Raw genomic sequence first — 21,807 nt, forward strand, 5'->3', positions numbered from 1 at the left:
TAACAACTGTAGCGTGAAGTCCTTACTTAGCCTCAACAGATTCAATGAGGCAAATACCCTTTCATTCAGCTTGAAGTTCCCTTAACAAGTATGACAGGGGATCAACGTGTGTGTGTGTGTGTGTGTGTGTGTGTGTGTGTGTGTGTGTGTGTGTGTGTGTGTGTGTGTGTGTGTAGCAGTAAAGCTTTATTAAGGATGCAGCTCTGTGCTGTCAGACTGGGCTGTCTGATCGATTCAGCCTCTGCACATGTGCCTCTTTTGCACGCGCCAACACAAAGAATACACATGCAAACATACCAAAAGAAGGACATGTATATACACCCTAACACACAACGCATGATACTACTGGTACATGACCTGCATGCATTCGCGCATCAACCTCTCTGTCACTAGGCAAAGCTGGGATACAGCAGTCTGGGAGGGGGCAGAGGAGCTGCAGGAGGGGAGGGGGGAGGACATGAGGAGAGAGCAATCAAGAGGAAATAAAGGAGGGAGAGAGATAGAATAGAGGAGGGTAAAAGAGGGATGATATTGAGACAAAGAGGACCAAGACAAGCGGTGCTGTCGGGCATTACAGAAACAAGAGCAATGAAATCTAAGTGACAATGACAGACAGAGACATACCAGGAGCTGACAGACAGACCAACAGAGAGACAGACAGACAGACCAACAGAGACAGATACAGACAGAGTGAAAGGGACGTGTTGCACTAGTGGACAAAGAGGCAGATCTGGCCTCTAAACAGCTGCTGTTCTCTCCATTGGCGCATTTCCACTGCAGGGCCTCGCACGGCTTAGTACGGTATAGTTAGGCCTTGGTAGGCCAGGCTCACATTAAGCTGCGTTTCCATTACAGTTTAGGAACTGGGGTAGTAACTATAGTCACGCAGTGTAGGCGGAGCCGTGACGTCATGCGAAACACAAAAACAACACAGCCGTTAACTGTTAGCCCTCAGAGCTCACAGCTCCTCATATCTGTTCAGAAACTAGACAAAAATTAAACAAGTACAAACCACAGACTGCCTGTGTCATGGCGAATACAGTCGCTGGTTTATTTATGTCTGTATAGGCCGTTGTTGTGAGTGTGGACGGTCGGAGCATATACGGCGTTAGCTTAGCTGATCTCCATTCAGGAAACACGCATTTAAAAAAAAGGTTTTTCGCCTGCCGTCTGTCTGCAGACTTGTCAAAGCATTAATTCATGGTTTTTACTAACCGGTATCAGTATGTTGTTACTTCGGCATCATTTTGAAACGTGTATTACAATTAAATCACGGTCAAATATGTTCATTTTGTTGTAGTTGACAGCGATTCTCTCACTAGTTTAGCATACTCAGCCCGGTTGTTGGCCCGGAAAGAACCTCGATTTTGGAGAGCCAGAAAACTGTGAAAAAGTACCCGCTAGCCGGAACTACGCCTAATGGAAACGCAACCAAAAAATGGGCCGGGCACGACACGCTTAAACCGCGCTGTAGTGGAAATGCGCCATAACATTGCACCTCTGCTCCAAATTCCACAGGCTGCCCAGCCAATAGAGGCTGTGGCCTGAGTCAGCGCTTTTCACACACACAGCTGAGCCCCCTGCTCAATGCAGCCAGAGGATTGCACTGCTACGGCACATGCAGAGGGAGGGACATAAAGTAGTTATGGCTAAAAGTTGGAGAGATCCGCCTATTTTCTTTCTCCAGACTTCCAGCAAATCCTAAGCTTTGGTTTTCAATGTTGTTATTCTACTAGTTCTGATGCATTCAAGGTGATGCAAATGCAACCTCAAACAATGCAGCAAAGGATAGAAGTTAGTAAATGAGGGTTAAGGCAGAATAGCAGCATCATCTCGACAAACATAATACAAGTACTGAAGTAGGATGACTCACTAGAGATGTCCCGATCCCGATCCCCGGATCGGATCGGCCCCCGATACTGGGTTTTAAGGTGGATCGGGATCGGCAGATCCAATTAAATGTCATGGCCGATCCATAGTTAATATTTCCCATGATTCCATTGTTACGTTGTTTGTCGTTGTTGTTCTATTGCATCAGCCGCCATTATCGAGTTGGAAAAGTGGAACGGACACATATCGTTAGCTAGTTAAAATGTCTGCAGTTTGGCATCATTTTAAAATAACTACAAGTGAGTCGCCGACTGCGACATGCAAAGTCTGTGGTGTGGAAGTCTCACGAGGTGGTGCTAACAGGGTCTCCTACAACACCACAAACCTAATAAAACATCTTAAAAAGCACCACCCCGACGAACACGCCGCCTACTGTAAAGCGACAGCGTCTGCGACTGATGGACTCCATCAACAAACACTGCGGGACAGCTTGAAACGAAAGGCTTTACTTCCTCGAGACTCCGAGAGATTTCGCAAGATTACTGAGCTGATTGTGGAGTGCATAGCAGGGGACGACCAGCCAATTTTACTTGTGGAAAACTCCGGTTTTTGTGGTCTAATAAATTATTTGGGTGCCTGTCTATTTCTTAATGTATACGAAATTAAATGCTGTTTGCCAACACAAAAAGTGATATCGGAAATCGGTATCGGAAAACCGGTATCGGGAAATATCGGGATCGGATCGGAACCTATATGAAAATATCAGAATCGGATCGGAAGCTAAAAAATGAGATCGGGACATCCCTAATGGAAACATTCCAAAACAACAGCACAAGGCAATTCCCTATGGCAACAACAACAACAACGATACGTCCAAAAACATATAAAACATAAATTACTGAAATAAATAAATATAATGCAAGAATCGAGTGGTGCGGGAATGAGTCCTAAAACCCGCAAATGAGCTAACATTTTGCTACTTCCTGCTATCTAGTCAACAGTTTTTTGTTTTTTTCTACAACATAAAACAACAGTAGATACCCCAGTTGTGAATGTTTGAAGCTTCTATGCATTATTCAAGAGCTGACAAGTGACTAAATGAAACTAGTAAACGTCATCCAGCTACACATTAGCCGCCTTTAGCTTAGCGTTGGTGATGCTACGCTAGGGCTGTGCGATTATGGCAAAAATCATAATCACGATTATTTGGGTCAATAATTTATATCACGATTATTTTGACGATTATTCATTGACCATTTATTGAACTTTAAAACAAATAATATTTTACCAATAAACAAGATCAATAAATATGTTGGAGCGCACTTCCAAAACCATACTAAACATATATTAATATGATAAATAAAAATAAATTAAATCCAACATGTTGCAGTGCACTGTCACAACCTACTGAAAACTCCTTAACATATAGCCAACATTTTGGTAAAACATATTCAACATATTCCACTCAGTTAAACGTTGAAGGCTGGCCCACCGTCATGGTCCAGAAGTTACAGGAAATAAATGTTGAACTACAATTTAAGACCAAATAAAAATGTTTTGGCCACCATGGTCACACCATGCTGGTAGGGCTGCTCATGTCATCTCTTAAAGATTTTTTACAAGAAACACCAGCCTGTTGACATGGTCTGGTTTCAGAGATGAGCGCAGGCAGGTGACGATATTGCCACCTGTACTGAAGACCCTCTCTGAAGAGGAACTTGTGGCAGTGCTGCCACATATGACACAGGAAAACAAGAAAAGACTCTGAACCCTTTATTTGCCATTATATAAAAATAGTGGTGCTACAAAAGTATAAATTAGGCTTACTAATAAGACAACTCAGATCTGAAGCTACACAGGAATCTGCTGCAACAGTGCAATAAAAAAGACAAAATTAATAGAATCAAACCCATTTTTTGTTGCATTTTATTAGAGTATAAAAAGAAATGCCTTTAAAATAGGATGCAAGCAACACTAGTTTCTTAACCTGCATTGATAATAGACTATAATCAATTTAAACAGAACAGATCTTAATGTTTGAATTCTTATACCATTTTGTACAATAATTATCATGAATAAGTTCAAACAAACTAAAACTTACAGCTGATTAATAACGGTATCTAACTTGAGTTTTTATTATATCAAAAACCTGTTGAAATGCTACTGTTATTTTTACTGTCCCCAAAAAGCGCGTGGGCAGCCTCCAGGAATGCTTCTTTCACAACTTCGCCGTCTTTGAAAGACTTCATGTGTTTCTCAAGAACGTGACTTATCGTGTATAAGATGCTCTGGTAGCAGCCTAGCTCTTGTTGTTGGGCCTGGTGAAAATGGACTGCTGTGCGTTTAGCTGTCCTTTCAGGCCCCTCCCCTTTTGGGAGCGTAGGGCAGAATTAGGAGGGAATTCCATCTCGTAGCGTTTGTGCACTGTTTTGAAATGCCGCTCCTAAATTACCCTTCTTCGATAAAGCCACGCTCGCATTGTAGATGAGACAGATGGACTTTGAATTGGAATAGATACAAAAATAATCATCCTCCCACTCGGAGTGAAAATTATATATTTTGGGCTTTTTTGCTTCTGCCATAATTGCGGTCTTGTGTGTGTGCGGACTGTCACTACTGTTGACACGGATAACGTCAGCGAAATAGTGCCCACTGCCCACCAGCCACGCCCCGACACATGGGGTGAGGCCGGCCAATCACAAAGCTTTGATGCGTTCAAGTGCATTATTCTGGCACAGGAAGATTATGTTACAAGACATTAACGATAAAACAGAATATTGTTGTTCTATTTTTAGACATATCTCTCGATCGACTGGGAATCTCCCCGTGACCCTTCTTTTTAACTAGTTGCTGCACTTGTTCTGAAATCTTCGCTTGCGCTGAACACTCACAACACATGTCACTCCCACGTGGCCGAGTGGGCTTTTAGGGAGGGGCGAAAGTGCACCCAGCAAAATAATCGTATTTTGTCATTTATGCTGTTTTCCTAATCGTCGCAAGCCATAATCGTAATCGCGATTAAAATACGATTAATTGCACAGCCCTATGCTACGCCATGTGACTGTGTATGTAGGTTGTTTATAGCCTAACGGTAGATTTGTACTTCTGCCAGTGGCATTTACGCTTCAACATTTTTTTAAATTAGTATTAATATGAGGAGATTATCCTGCTGAACAAAACCTGTAAGTATCAAAATGGCTAGTTTGCTAGGTAATCCAAATGTATACAATATTCCAAAATCAAATGGAAAATGCCATTCGCTTTTTGTCGTTGGAGCCACTTGCAATGCCAACTTCCAGGTAGCCTACAAAATACGTAAGCCCTGCACCAATCTACAGCCAGCAAGCACACACCTAAAGTGAAAGATCCCCTGGCAACACCCCCCACAGAAGGGCTTAGCTAAACAGCCTCACTATTTCTCTGCATGTCAGAATCATCGTGTGAGAGAGAGTAACGCAAGGAAAACTCCAGAATAAAACAAATGGCCAGAGAAGATCCATTGCTGCAGTTTTCTTCTGTGTTATTTATGAACGTTTCGAGACTCCTGAGGGCCCCGGTTTGAAGAGCTGCTAATAGCTTTTATCCTGGGGGAGGCGGTGGGGGTCCGTCAGCAGGCACACTCCCATAGATTGCAGATAGATTTATAGGAGTAAGCACACTGAGCTGAATTTACATTGAGTTATATATATATTATATATGTTACTAGATACTCGTGAACACAGTTGGATCTTGAAACTGTATAGATGCCAAATTGTGTGTCTGGCTGCTGCCCAAAGTCTTAAATTCCCTAATCCCGAGATTTAACAGCAGTTAAACATCACGTTTTTTCTTTAAATTGGGTATGTTCCTTCCTTCCTTCCACATCAAAAGCACAAGACATACATTTCTGGTGAATATTTGATTATAATAGAATCCGTAGTATACATGAGACATTCATCAACACAACTATGTATCATCATTTTTGAAGTTTTGTGTTATGATGAAAAATAACAATGATGCTGCATTTGAAAGCGTTTCCTTGTGTTTTTCTCTGGAAACCTTTTTGAAGTCTGTGAAATATGAAGTACCTTTTACAAAGGGCGATGAGTAGGGCTGTCCCGAATACCATTTTTCCGGCTGCGGATATTCGGTAGTAATCAGCAGCGAATATTCGGATATTCTGCACGCTTCAACACGTGTATTTCGGTTTATTCACGGCATTAATTTTGTTATTCTACAGTATTGTTGTTTTATGGTCATTTGTTAATGTATATAACCCAATTTGTGTTCTTTGAAATTGAAAAGGATATTGTGTTTGTTACTTTCGTTGCAGTTTTATATGTCTTAAGTGTAATTTGGCTTGGCTTCCTATTTTTTAATGGACATGCTTTTATTTTGAAGGAGAGTTAGCGCTGTTGACAGGAAGTTGTTGTTGCTATGGAAACAACGTGACGGAGATTAACGGAGAAACGTCATATCTACATATAAAGACGGAGAAGGTAAACGATAAAGTGTATGGTTAAGTGTTAGCACCCCCCGAAGAGGCACAAGCTCTTACGTTGATATTGGAGATTTCAAGAAATTCAATTTGGCAGCCGCCAAAAAAAAACGAATAACGAAATTGAAACCCGAATAGTACTCCAACGAACGAATATTTGGATATTCGGGTACAGCCCTAGCGATGAGTACTTTAATACTTATGGCGACCATGTTAGCATAGCCTCTTTACACAACCAGCTGGTATGGAGCCATGTAAGCATTGATTTGAAGTTGTGTTTCTGGCAACCTGAAGTGTTTTAAGCCCCTTTCACACATGAACTGCACCCCTGAAATGATCCAGATATTACCAAGAGGAGCTGTGAGAACTAAAGTGTAATCCAAGACATTTTGTGCCAGCTTCTCGCTCTACCCAGGTGCCAAGTATTTGCAGTAAATGAGAACACTTCTGAAACAGACAATCTCCTAATTGTTACATGCTCGAAAGCGAAAATCAGAAAATGTGCAGAACTGATTCTCCCTCCTAACTACCTGTGGGGTTGTCATTACAAAGAACCCTTTTACTGTTACACATTGTCATTTAGATCCATTGTTATTAACACAATATTGATTATACCCGCTTTATAAGTATCCCTTTAATCTCCTGCTGTAATTACTATGGATTCCCTACAGTTTTCTGAAAAAAGAAAGGGAGTTGAGAGCACATTTCTGCCTTTACTTAAATTGGCTTTACCTTACATCTTGCTCAGAGGAAGTGGAAATGCATTCCACTTCATTGATACACTATCCAAATCTAGTGTGAATATGGGAAGAAACAACACTCAAGCACCATTGCAGTTGGTCAAAGAGTGGAGGGGAAACGCGGCCTTTTCAAACCAAGAAATTGCTTTGACTGTGGGGTTCATCTGTAAGTGTGTTTGTCATTAGAAGTTTTTCCTTGTACGATATGAGGGTCTAAGGACAGAGGGTGTCGTATTGTCATACTGATATTCTATACACACTGTGAAGACCACTGAGACAAATGTAACATTTGTGATATTGGGCTATATAAATAAACATTGATTGATTGATTGATTAGACTTGGCTGCGAGCTGAAAAGATCATCTGAGCTTAAGTGTCATGATAAGGTAAGAGTACCAACTTTTTGTCCTTCAATATGTACAGAACGAGACTCTTATAAATCATTAAAAGTGTTATAAATAGCACTTTAGTCACTTGGAATTTCCCAGACATGAAAGTCATGGTGCATGTTAATGCCAGAAGCTTGATATCCACTACAAGACCTGGAGTAAAAGCGCTGGCTAAATGGGGTTAAATGGGCTACAATAAGAAAATCATATCAGGATATTTTGGAACAAATATCTCGTAATCGATGTATAATGTGACAATAGTGAAGTGTTTCCCATTGATGCGTTCACAGAGTGTTTACACAATAATAATTTTGATAAATAACCAGTATTGTGTTCATATTAACCAAATAGGTAAAGGTGGGCAAACTGGTCAATACAGAACATTCCATCTGCAGCCTTTAAAGCAGAAGCCAACACTTCCAATAATACGATATCCAAAATGTAAGACAATATCTAATCTCATATAAAGATATCAATATATTTCCTAGTCCTAGGTTAGAGTAGCATAGATACAGATGAAAGTGTACACTTTATAAGTGATGATGAGTCATACAAATTCATAATTCAAGACACAACTTGTGCAAGAGCCTGTGGCTTGAACTTCATGCTCAAATAAGATCCACCTACAGAAGAACAGATTTAGAAAAGAAGCTGCGGTAGAAAAATACACTACATTACAATGAGCCAACCAAGCAGGTTCATTTTCATTTGGTCTTCAACGTTGGCGGAAGTGATGGACAAACAGCTGAGCAGAGAGGCACTGCAGGGGAGGACTAAGGTAGAAAGGAAAAAAGAGAGGGGAGGATGAAAGGAAGTGAAGGTGAAGAAAAAAGGAAAGGGGAGGGGGGAGAGGCCATTTGCAGTCAGGTCCCAAGGGTCATGCAAGGCTGGCTAATGACCTGGGCTACAGTGTGTCCTCTGGGACATGAAGAAAGGAAGCCAACCCTTCCCCTGCCACTTTGTGATGACACATCACAATTAGCAGCAGGCATTTCTCTGCATACAAAGCTCCCAGACAGATTGACTTCATGTTTTAAAGGCCATCTGTGAAATGCCCAGATGCTGCAAATGCCATGCGAAATTTCATATGCAAAATCCTAAAGGTCCAGGTAATCCGGGGATGCACCGACCTGTCCCTTAATAATCTTACTTTACCCACTGCTCCATGAGAACGTAAATGTTTTACAAAACAATGCATTGGTAGAAAGCTTTATTTTGCCGTTGGTATCTAGCATCTATGAGTTGTTTTACTGATTATAGTATAGTGTTGCAGCGATGATGAATTTGTGTAGGCTGACCCAAAAGTTAACATGTCAAGGGTTCCTTGACTAAAAGCAATGAATTGGATTTCTGAATATTGCAGAAAATAATATCTTAGGCAAACACACATTTATGGTATGTACTTCCACCAGTTAACACCACTTTTATGCTTTTTTAAGAATATGAATAAACGCAATTGGCAGATGTAAAATACTAACATTAAGCTATAGAGAAACTACACCGCATGGCTGTGCATGACCATCGCTAAGCTAAATGCGGCTAATGCTCGGCTTGATGAGGTTTAGTAGTCTCATTAAATCACTTATTAGCAAATGTTTACACAACCTTTAACCAGAGACCTTATTTCAGGTATCTAACCAGAAACACGCTCAAAGAAACCAGCTAACTTCTAGACGAGGGTAGTGCTTGTGGTAAGATGCCAACTCATTTCCGGGTTTTAGGACTAATTCCTGCACCACTCTATTCATGTGGAGTATGTCGTCTGTGGCTTTTCAGAGAGCTTCACAAAGATTGAGAGAAAGTAACCCTGATAATTGTCTGAGCTTCTAGGCTTTACATTGAAGGTTCGAGTTTGAAAGAGTTTTTTTATCTGGTTAAATGGGTTGAGCAAAATATGTAGTTGATTTGATTACAGGACAATGGCAAAGGCTTTGTGTGTGTCCTATGTGTGTGAAAGGATTGAAAGAGCATAGATGTTCAAATGAGCCAACGGACTGTATACAAGTTAGTGTGAAAGTGGATTCAACCTGCATGGAAACAAGCTAGTGACCTCACACCTTCCCAACAACTCCAATAAGTTGGACACAAGTGGGCCACAGAACACACAATGAGATACAGCTGTCCCACTTCCTGGTGTGACATCATGTACCCGCTGGGTCCGGACTAGCTCACAGAGTCCTTGTGGTTACTTCCTGTCCTCTGTGCCCAGACAGGAAACAGCAGAACAACAAGAGGGTTGACAAGGATGTCCTGATAGAAGTCCAGCCTGCACAGGATCTAACAGTCCCAAACTAATATTGACATTAGAATTGAATCAATCAATCAATCTTCTGCTGACTTGACACAGACTGCCAGTGATGCCAATATGTTTTTCCCTGCCATCTTTCACATTTAAGGATTGATTTATAAAATATGACATTCAAACTTTTGCATATTCTATTCTGTTTGCAGCTGCCTTTTATTAAATCAAACAACTATTCATATTTTGTACTACACTAACATTTCTGGATTTTATACCTATTTCAGCTTGTTTTAAATTTGAATTCTCTTGGCTTTTTAATAACTATTTTTAATTGTATTTAAAAGGTTTTTTCCACTATTTCTTAATGTTTTTGGAAAGCCCTTTGAATTGCCCTGTTGTGGAAATGTGCAATATAGATAAACGTGCCTTGCAATCTATCTAAATCAACTATTCTTACCAGCAGAATGTAAGTGGCTTCATGTCTTTATTAGAATCATAAACCCATTCCTGACAATAAAACAATGCTTCACAATCATTCCATTGTATCTTTAATATCCAGCATAGCTAAAAAAAAAATTGAAAAAATGTCCTGCCTGGTTTACCTCTGCCTAAACAGGGTTAATCAAACAGTGCAAGATGACTGACGTTTCTGCAGCTACCATCAGTTAGCTTACACTGATCTAAATGCATGTTTAGAACTGCACCGTCAGTATGCAGCCAGAGGTTTAACGTGCAAGCCTTGTACACGAGCCTTGTTAGTTCTTGGTGGGGTGAAATGGCCTCCGAGCAAAATTTAAAACCATGTGACAAAAAAATTCTTCTTTGGAATCAACACAACTCAAATTCTTATAGGTGCAGCGTAGCTCCTCTGGTCTGTTCAATTAAGGGGAATAACAGGGAGGGACTGTAGCCGGTGAACTATGAGATGGATTAGTTAGGCTAAAACACAATAAGAAGGTGTGTGTGTGTGTGTGTGTGTGTGTGTGTGTGTGTGTGTGTGTGTGTGTGTGTCTCTCCACTGTGAGCCGTGTGTGAGGCATGCTGCCAATGAAAGCCTTTCAGGGTGGAGCACCATCAGCTGCAGCTGAACAGCTGGCCACTGCAGGCTAACATTCAGTGTGGATTGAGAAAAGGTTAGGTGCCCTCCCCCCATGTTTGCCAACTGGGGGCTGGCATGGCTGCCCGCTTTCTACAGCTGCCCGGCAATCCATTTCCCCAAACAGGGAGGGGGATCAGGACAAAACAAAAAGCAGGAAATGAGGGAGAAATGTAGGAAAACAGTAGGGCTGAACGATTAATCGATTTTAAATCGAAATCGCGATTTTAAATGATGCGATTACCAAATCGCAAAGCCTGCGATTTTTTTTTTTTCTCCTTGTGTGTCAGTCATCCACACCCATCAGAAGTGCTGTGCTCCACATGTACCAGCCATTGTTAATCAATCAGAAGTGGCCCATGATAGAAGGTGATAGACAGATTGATCCAATCACCTGCCAAGTGCTTCTGAAAGTGCCTGCCCTTTCCAAATGGCTTCCAATGGAGCTTTAGATGCTTTGGTGAAACTAACCATCTGAGTCAGGTTAGTGACGCTCCATCACATGTTTCTATTACAGGGTGAATCTTAAACTGAAGCTTGACTTTAAAGCAACGGAAGTTTCATGTAAGTTTAGTTATTTCACTCGTAGCTCGGGCTGCTAGAGACGGGAGCATGTTGATGCGACCTTCCTAGCCGGAGATATGGCCGCATTTTACAATAAACTTCCGTTGGGTCGCTTAAAAACAAATATCGCAAAACGAATCGCAATATTTGTCAGAAAAATCGCAATTACATTTTTTTCCAAAATCGTGCAGCCCTAGAAAACAGGATATCTATGACAAATGGATGCAAACCTAAAATCCCTGAACACAGAAGACATCCAAAAAGCGGTCAGTTTGAAATCTGATTTAAAATAAATATTCATTGTTGGTGCAGAAATATTCTGAAACACTTAAATCCCGCCACATGACCATGGATCAAAAAGGAATCATGCTTATTAGGGGTGTAACGCTTCACAGCAGTCACGGTTCGGTACGGGTTCGGTACAACAAGAACAATTTTTTAAAAAGTCCCAAATGCATAATTCCAGGTTTGTTTTTTTATTTATTTTGAACAGTAGTGCAAGTTTCAGTTTGAAAATAAGGAACTCTGACATTTTGAGTAATTAACTTTATTTATTATATAAGGTTCAATAAGCTGTAAAACTAAAAAGAATGTCTTGAAAATATTACAAAAATAAATAAGATAATCTTTCAATCACAATCAATAAAAGCTGGGGTCCTCCACTATTGCATAAGGGTGCATAGCAGTTGAAATATATATGCCGTTACACCCCTAATGCTTATACATTCATTATTCACTTCCTGACTGACAATTGATTATTATTTATCATATTCTTCTTGGAGTGATGCTAAACCTTCCTATTCAAAAAGGGGCCCTGTGTTATATAGGTTTTTGTGCATGTAAATGGTCTGTAAATCCCTGTGTTCCCTCCATAGGGAGTTTCTCTGTATGAAACTCCTCCATTGGACTCCTTTGTTTACTTCTGTAACAGAGTGACATCACTACTTAACACTTGTGCTGTCATTGGCTAGCGCTCCAACACATTGCAACAAAATATAAATATGAACATAAAAACTAGCATTATATGTCCTATTTAACTTCATTAAGCCTCCATTGGCATTTGCAGTAAATAAAATACAGAAACATTACAAATGTAAACATCTGATCAAATTACAAAAAAGGAAGATGTTGACATAAGAGCTTGTAAGAGCTGGTGTAATTAATAGACATAGTAACTGCTGTGTGAGGAGTCGGGATACAGTGTACTTTCCCGTGTTCATTTCTCTTGGGGCTGCAGGTCATATAGGGGTCTCTATTTCAGCTGCAATGAGGTCACCAAACAAGAAGAAAAGCAAAACTCCAAAACAAATGTTCTTGCCTGGCACATGTACATTCTCAGGACGAAAGGAGAACATCGCTGAACCTTTGTCCTGGGTGTGCCGCTGTAGCAAAAAGGTACACAGGTAACATCGTTCCTGTCAGAACTGCAGCCTCTGAGCGGACGATAAAGGCAGATCACTCACAAGTGGAAGAGGTTTTAGGTTTCATGGGGCCCATCTTGAACTATTTTTCTGTGCGTAAGATCAAACTATGTTTTGAGCATGTGTTAACGCCATCCGTCTGATCCAATCTGTTCCTTATAGGCTGCAGTTGTCATGTGCACTCTCTGGCTCTGTTGTAAGTATAAACACGGGTCGGAGTGGTGGTATATCACTTCCTCAGCTAACATTTAGCTAGCAATTGCCCAAACACAAAAAAAGAAAGTGTTGCATGAAGCCAGATTTTTCTTTCACACACAAACAAGACAAGACCTCAGTTATACCATATTATTGTGGATAGGTGTGGTCTGCTACATTTGGACTGCATCATCAAAATGCTAAAACCACGCAACAGCAAGTCATTGCTTCCCTTACCGCCCAATGGACATCTACTACTGCTCTTATATCTGGTCATCTATGGCTTTCTGTTTTTGTAAAGTGATAAGGCACATAATATCCCAAAATGTGTTTACTGTGATAATGCATGATGATTCAAATCACATAAAACAAATATGAAAAGTGGTAACTGCGTTCCCATGTTCCAAAATGACCCCTTTAAACTGTTTTTCTTGAATGTATCTCAGTTAGCCCTGATAAAACATCCCTTGGGAGTTTATGCTTATAGTGGTTAATAACTTTGTCATGTTCTACTCAAAGAATAAGAGAGCAAAGCATATCTTGAATGGGACTCGTGAAAGATGTCTATAATACTCCTCGAGTGCTTCCAATTTATATCTACTCGCATATAATCTGGAAAAATATTTGGCCTTTCTATTTGAGACATACGGGAGTTTTTGGCCAACATTCAAATTGTGACACTTCAACATATCTCATATCACCAATCTTGCTCTTTCAATCAAAATGGACTAATGCAGTCAACCTTACAGTCTCTGGGGATGAAAGAGTCCGTTTCATTTCAATTTATATTATTGTAATAAGTTGGATAATGTTCATGTAAATCTCTCTAGAGTGGAACGCAATTACAGGCATCACCATGGGGCCTCATTGGGACCGTGACAGCTTGTACACATCTGCATGTTGTGTGTTGTGTCTGGCTGAGCTCCATCAGAGTTTATAGTGTCAACACAGGGAAATGTCTGGATGAAGGCACCACTTTGCAATCACAGGGCACCAGTTCTTTTAGCACCAGCATTGCTGATCAGCTTGGGACTAACAATTGAAGAAAAAACAGGATGCTCCAAAAGGAAACTAAATCCACCCACTTCCAGTATTTTACCAGCCAGAAGAGCTCCATTTAGCACAGAATAGGTTGTCCAGATGGTGGCTGGTGGGGTAAACCAACTGAGCAGCCGCAGCCAAACGCAACCACCATTTGACTGATTTAACTGCCATCCTGTCTGTCTCACACTGCCACTCTATAATAGGCCAAACTGCTGCCTGTTGAAGCGGTTTCACAAATAAAGAAATGATAGAACAGAAGATGACAGCAAATGAGCCAAACTGCTTCTTTACATTACACTTTTGTCTCCTACTGCCTGGCGTATCCTTCATTTGTCTCAATCCAGGGCAGTGGTTTGCTCCTGTGTTGCCTCACACTTCTTTCAGGGCTTTAAAAGACAAGCAGGCCAGCCAGGCATGCTCCGGCAGCTAGCTGGGCCTCTGCGCCAGATAAAAAAGGTGAGTTGTTCACATTCCTGCTTCATGCACAAACCAAACCCCCCCCCCATGTCACTCACACCAACATTTCAAACATTTTTGCAGAAAGAGAGGTCCTCCTGCCTGTTTTTATCTAACCTTCAGGAATGGGAAAGTTACAAAAACACTGCAATGGCAACAAAAGACCACTTTTTATTTCAATAATGACACACAGATAAGTATCAACAACATACACGCCCTTAAAAAAAAGGAAAACACACTGCTATGCAAAGTAGTTGAGAGAGGGTTGGTTCAATGACAGAAAGGCATCCACTTTATGTAAGAGTGTCTTTTTCGTAAGAATTAAATGGTAGCCTGGAGGATAAGACATCTTTATGAGACCTTTCCTGGATTGATATCAAACTCTGAGGGCCTGGTTAAGCTCTTCCTCACTACAGTTTGGTGTGCTTCTGTGTATGTGGATGCTGCTTGACAATGTGGTACCACCTTTCCCATGTGTTTATGGTCTCCTTTTTAATGGGTAACTTCAACATGCTGTCATGTGTCATTCCTGTATACAACATTTAATTAAACAAATGTCCTTGCTTTAGGGAGTGAGAAGGCCAACTGAGCCCCATTGCTACTATAAAAGGAATGTGATTGGGAAGGGAGGGCCACTGCACCAGCAATATTATGAGCCTATCATCTTACAAACAAAACAAAAAGACTGAATGCACGAGCCAAACAAAAGGAAATACAAAAAATAGGCTTGCTGCTTACCCCATTCCAAAAACTCCAGGATATTTTTCTCTCTTCTGAGTGGGGAGTTGTTGCACTCATCGTAGAGGCACACCAGGATATCCAGCAGTGTTTCCACACTCAGGCACTGGCCGACAGACTGAGCCGGGCCATCCAGGATCAGCTTCTCCAGCTTCTTCAAACGCACCTCTCCCGACATGATTATTCCGGGTTTTTAAAGTAATGAATGATGATGAAGGGAATGGGGAGGGGAAATTAGCAAACGGCCTAGCACAGAGTGGGCCTGTAAAGAAGTTCTTAAATGTATCCCGAAAATAATAAAACTTTTTAAGTTGGCCTGGGCTAAATCGGCGTTAAAACCGGCAAAGTCATGGTCTCCCTGTCAAGGTCCAGAATCTAAAATATGTAGCACGTCCCCATTTGATGAAAGCTATCCCCACAGGGCAAAAATAAGTAGTCACAGTTACAGACCCTGGCTGCCCCGGGCCGGCTGATTTGATCAAATCCCAACGTAAAGTGGCAGTTTTAAGGTCTTCTCTCGGTTAGAAATGGGAAAAGAATGGAGTCGACGCGGTTCAGCAGATCCCCCTGAGTTGTTGTGTTGGATATTTAGGATTCTCCATTCTTGCAGCGACCCAAAAATGCAAGGCAGATCTGCAATGCTACAAAGCCCCAGCGCCCCTCCTCTGCTCCAGGAATGGAAGGGCGACACAGGCTTAGTTAGCTGCTAGGCTAGCTATGTGGCTAGCCAGCGAGCTACCGTTAACGTTACTTTTCTTGCTTCTTAAATGCCATCGTTGCCCCTTTTCCCCCGGGAGTTGACATACAATATGCGCAGTGTTAACAGAGCCCTACTGAATGTATCCCCTTTCGACAGTGTAGTTGTTTTCCATCCAACTGGAAAATATTCCCTTGTTTTCACAACTCAGTGCTGGCAGATATGTTCTTTAAATCCCATTCTTCGTCCAAATGTCTCTTTAGTTTCTTCACAGTTCAACGCGACGGTTAGTTCAAGAGTTCCAACAGCCCGACAGTAAGTTAGCCGTCAAAAATGCGGGTCCCTTTTGAAGGTTACAGAGGAGCTCGTTTCACGTCAGGAGCAAAGCTGTAGTCTAGTCTTGCTTATTCCAAATACGGGACACAGCCTAAACTCCCCCTGTCCTTTCCTTTCCTTTGCCTTGCCTGCCTCCCCCGCCGGTCGGTCGCTTCTTGCCGTTTTAGCAGCCTGCTGCCAGAGACGTTCCACGGGAAAGACAACCAAGTAGAAAGCTCTAACCGTAACGTCGCACAGGATTGTGGGAAGTATTGCTCGTTTCTAAAATATGAATGAGCTACAAATGGACGCTAAGCTAGCGAAGCTGCTTTAACACAACTAAAAACACAACGTATTAGCCCTATAAAACACTTTACCTCTTTATTACTCGATGGAGAATGTGTTTATCTGCAATGCTATACGTTTCGAGACCGTGATGTGTGTCGTTTTTATGAAAAATGTCGATGTGGTCCAACTTTCACGCATGCGTAGAGCACCTTTCCCTCAAATCGGCCATCTTTGCAGTGCCATGGCTTCAATGCGTCCATTTCTTTACAGCTAGCAGCCTATCTTCTAATGTTGTAGCATCTCTGACTGCTGCTGCAGGCAAAAATCCCAGATCATCATGATGGCGCCCGTCACAGCATCTGCTGTGCGGAAGGGGTGGGGGTGTGGGATGGTGGTGGTTGGGTGGGGGCTGTCAATATTGTGAATGGAAACTGCGGGCTGTCTGTCATTCTGCTGGTGACGTGGTGTGGAGAGGACACATTTTCCTTCAGATCGGAATAACGATGACCGCTGTCCCTTTAAATTGCAAAAACAACGGTCATATTACTATGGCCAATAAACCTTTGCCTGTGTGTGTGTGTGTGTGTGTGTGTGTGTGTGTGTGTGTGTGTGTGTGTGTGTGTGTGTGTGTGTGTGTGTGTGTGTGTGTGTGTGTGTGTGTGTGTGTGTGTGTGTGTGGTGTGTGTGTGTGTGTGTGTGTGTGTGTGTGTGTGTGTGTGTGTGTGTGTGTGTGTGTGACTACATAGTGATGTTACTTTCATGTCATTTTAAATGTAAAAACTAAAATATGAACAACTGCAGTGTACAGTATGAAAAACACTAATAAAAATAAATTTCAAGAATACTTCTGCATGTATACATTACATCAGACCTGTGTGATTTACATTCCCAAAAAACTGTATTTGGAAAGAATAAACTCTTATCGCAGTTCTTATACATTGAATGCCTCTCTCAGTGTCAAAGGTGTGTCAAGTTTATCTCATGTTTTCTGCCCCTTGGACTGTTCTCACAGAAGACAGAAGCTTTAATGCTGAGAGCAAACTTTCAAACGATAAACAGACCTGAAGACATCTCACTTTTCATATGCACAGATCAATGCAATAGCACAGACTATCAATACATCTAACTATCTGCAAGTGGTTACCTATTTTCACCTGTCTGTTCTAATAAGCTGTTGAAGTAGCCATCATGTTCACATTAATACCTAACAATATATTGCATTACAATACTAAGTGCCTTGCCGTACGTAAACTATAATCAAAGTATCAAGTTAAAGGTCATTTTACATTTCTACTATCATCGTCCTTTTGTAGTGAGGTGCTTATCGCCACTCAAAGAACATCTATTAATGATTAACTGCCTGCATAGCAACTGCAGACATAGAGGGCTTTGTGCCACACAGCAACAAAGAGCGACATAAAATAAGACTTTTATATAAATCCATTTAAATGGATTCTTGCTGCAAGTCTGTGCAGTGCCAGGGAGAAAATCATGGCACAAAGAAGCTGTGATGAAATGAGTGCACATAAAACAACTAAGCATGCAAAGATGTGTCCAATGGAAGAGATGTTGATGATGACTGAGTTTAATTTGAAGCACACTGCTTTGGCATGACTGTTGACCCGAAATAGCCAAAGAACAGTTTTTATATGTGTAACCACTCTGAGATGGGAAATATTCTCAGTAAGCAACCACATTTATGACCCTTTTCTGTGTGTGGCACTGCTGAATTAGGTCAAGTTAATAGAGGGGAAAAGCATTCTAAAATAAAATCCAGACACATGATATCTATTATCTACTGTATTGTTTTTCATTGAGTTTAATTCCAATATTAATATAAATAAGCGCATGTCCTTTTGCGTAACATAATAACTATTCAATTTTCTTTTGTTTGATTTCATCAATTTTTTGTATCTCTCTGTGTCTTTAGGATATCTTTACTGATACTGTTTTTATTCAGTTTTCATAGTGCACTTAATGAATTGTTGCCATGTTAATCACCCTGAGTGGGATTAATAGTTAACCACACTTGTCGTTATAGAGTCTGTTATCACTCTTTTGGTATTTAAATAAATAGATATAGGTGTGGTGACCATTTTGTTGTTGAATTATTGATGCATTATCTTAACCCTCCTGTTGTCTTCAGGTCAAATCTGACCGATTACAATCATAACTTTTTAGTTTTACATTTGATTGCATTAAGGATTTATGATATACTTCACACTAGACATTTGAACATATACAATTGCTGATCACCACTTTCATTGCATTTTGGATGATTTAGTCAACTTTGTAACACCCATAGTGTTCGCGGTCATGCAGTTTTTCATGTATACCAGTAGTCTGATACAATATTTACAGTTTGAAAGGGTGTTAAATGAAATTTGGTGATGATTAATGGTTTTTGTGTTAATGTAATAGCAGTTAAAACAGAACCGGTCAAATTTGACCGCGAACACCAAAGTAAGGGGGGGGAACGAAGACAATAGGAGGGTTAATATTGCTCAAATGTTACTTGTTTGTTTACTACAGTATATATGTAAACCTCTGGGTATCAAGAGATCAATTAATTATTTAATTTTTTTCTAAAATACTACATCATGATTTAGACTTCATTCTTTAGAGTGATTAAAGGCATCAAATAACATTTTTATTATAATAAAATTATAATGTAGCAGGAAATTGAAATACACAAGTCTACTTTGACAACAGGTAGCCACACATTCTTTTATTTTCTTAACATGTTATATAATTATGATTTAATAAAAAATATATGTATTTATTTGTATGGCTTTCATGCCAAAGGTGTTATTATAAAGGTGAATACATAAAATAAAACACAGTTGGGCGAAATTACACCATGGATACCGTTTTAGTGGAGTTATTTTAATTTAATTGTATTTATTTTAGTAATGTATTTAGTTATTTATTTAGTTATTGTGTCTCCACGGCCAAGCTTCTCATTGTCACTAGAGCGCCCTCTGCTGTACAAACAGCCTCCCTACAACTGTTAATGTGTGTGTCCGGTAATGCAGCTTTCAGCGTGTTCACAGTACAGTTTCATTAGTGATAAATCATTTCCCGTGTAGATATTCATATGTTCCTACTACTAACACACTGACTTTCTTTCTATTAACTTTGTGTTTTTAAAGTCATATAACTGAATGTTTCAGGGTTATATTGGCTGCATCATGTTCATTACCTGCACACTAACAGTCGCCCCTATGTCGATTAATTAAAAGTTAATGGAAATATTTATTGTTAGTCCTATCTAATCATGTCTGATCCCATTTGCTGGAGTCTGCCCTGGGATTACAGCCTCAGACTGCGCGCTGATTGGCTGCCGGGAGCTGTGTGAAATGCAATCAGACTGCCCTGTATCTGTCTAGAGGCCATTGAGCAATAATTGTATTGTCCCTGCACAGGTCTAGCGCTTTCCCTCTGACAGACACAGCGATGATGATTGTCTGACAGCTCCACGGAGGCATCCAGACTGAAACAGAGCCTGTGTGGGCCATTAAGGCGCATGTCTTCAAATATTTGGTAATAAGATAAAGCAGGCAATAGTAGATCAGGAAGTGGGTGACAATGCATCCACGTGAATAATGAGGAATTTGCGCTGACCACCAACACAAGTTCAATATTGACTTTTTGCTGCAGCTGTGCCTCCTTGTTCCCATGGAGACACGGCGTGGGATGCTGATATATAACGTAAACAGAAACACAACCAAAGTCTTCCTCTCTGTAATATTAAAAGCTACAAACAGCAGTTTTTTCGCCAGCAAGGGGATTTCATGTTTCACAAATGGAAGGGAATGACCTATACATCGGAATGCTTTTGAATGCAAATGCTTGGATGTTAATTAACACCTGAGTTGTGGATTGTAGGAGCTTGTTGGCCTTTGATTGAAAATAAATGACACCTCTGAGCATCAGATGGAGCTTTGAACTGGGCAACTTGTCTTTGATTGGCATGGGAAGGAAGAAAGACTGAGAAATATCACACAAAGGGATCTTAATTTCCCGAATTAGGGCTTGTAATGTGAGGCAGAGGGGACTCATAGGGTTCCCATTGGGAACAGTCAAGCACTTAGACTTGGCCCTTGGCTGGACTGGACAATGGATGCAGTGATTTACATGTCTGCACTGAGCATACTGACATCAGGGCATCTAAGGCTGCAGATATGATTTAACTGTGTGTTGTGGAGTTTACTGTTCCTATTCAAACTCCTCTAACATGCATTTAAATCATAACAAAAATAAATGTATATATTTGTTGTCTTTTTTCATTCTTCCTTAGTTGAAAAACACTCATTTGGTCTTTAAAAATTACATTACAGTGTGGAACTGAGGCATTATTTAATAATGGACTAATATATCCACAATAGATTTCATAACACATTTGGTCATTGTTGTTTTGTTTTGCTTTTTAAAGTTTTGTTTGTTGACATCTTACCATGACAGGTAGGCTGTAAGACTAACTGACACATTAAGAGTATTTCCTTATAATAAAAAATACTATAATATACATAAAAATGATTATACTACCTATACACAATTGCAAATTGCCATTGCACAATTTATTTATTAATGAAATCTTGCAAAAAGTGAATGCAAAAAAAAGAATTATTGCCACGTCAATATGCAATAAAAAGATAATGAATTATTTAAAAAAGCAAATACAACCAATCATAAGTATCATTATGACTTCATTAACAAAGCATTATACTACATATGTGCTATTGCAAATTGCCCTTCATTTATGTATTTAATCTGGCAAAAATCTGCAAAATTTGCGAAAGGGAAAATCACGACATAATGCAATAAATTGGAAATTAATTAATTAAAGTAAATGCAACAACACCAAGATAATAACTAGACTAATTATTATAAATATGTAATCATGTTATTAGACATACTAAAGAATTGCATTTGCACTCATGCAATTGGATTTTTTATTTTTAAAAAGTTTTTTTTAATGTGAACTACTGCATCCTGTGAGTGTTCCCTGCATGCATTGCGTCACGCAGTATCAGCTGCACTTATTAATAATTTGTCTTGTGTGTAAACTGCAGGCAGGAGCTGGCTGCAGAGGGTCTGGCAGTCATCTGTCATGTGCTCTTCCTGTGTGCTCCTTCAGTCTGTCTGACATCTCTGAGCAAACACAGGCCAATACACAACCGCAGGCCGCAGCTCTGCAGCCAGGGAGAGCAGCCCTCTTCTAATGTTTGTGTGACAAAAAAGGCAAGGCAAATCCTCGCAATGGAATCAGATAATCACCAACCTGTGAAGAGCCTGCCCCAATCCACATCCGA

General features: G+C 40.4%; 1 protein-coding gene across 5 annotated transcripts in view; it reads right to left on the reverse strand.

Annotated features, from left to right (window-relative positions):
* cdc42bpab (CDC42 binding protein kinase alpha (DMPK-like) b) overlaps positions 1-16,771 on the reverse strand; it is an 89,335-nt gene extending 72,564 nt beyond the window's left edge. For 3 of the 5 annotated variants that reach the window (XM_034228568.1, XM_034228570.1, XM_034228569.1), the window contains exon 1: positions 15,193-16,768. In XM_034228568.1, the coding sequence (XP_034084459.1) occupies positions 15,193-15,370 (178 nt within the window). In that variant the 5' untranslated portion in view covers positions 15,371-16,768. Of the gene's footprint in view, positions 1-15,192 lie in introns of all 5 variants that reach the window. The other 2 variants (XM_034228567.1, XM_034228566.1) reach the window with 2 other exon arrangements.
* Between the last annotated feature and the right edge of the window lie 5,036 nt (positions 16,772-21,807).

The sequence above is a fragment of the Gymnodraco acuticeps genome, unplaced genomic scaffold (assembly GCF_902827175.1).
Source record: "Gymnodraco acuticeps unplaced genomic scaffold, fGymAcu1.1, whole genome shotgun sequence".
Classification (NCBI taxonomy): domain Eukaryota; kingdom Metazoa; phylum Chordata; class Actinopteri; order Perciformes; family Bathydraconidae; genus Gymnodraco; species Gymnodraco acuticeps.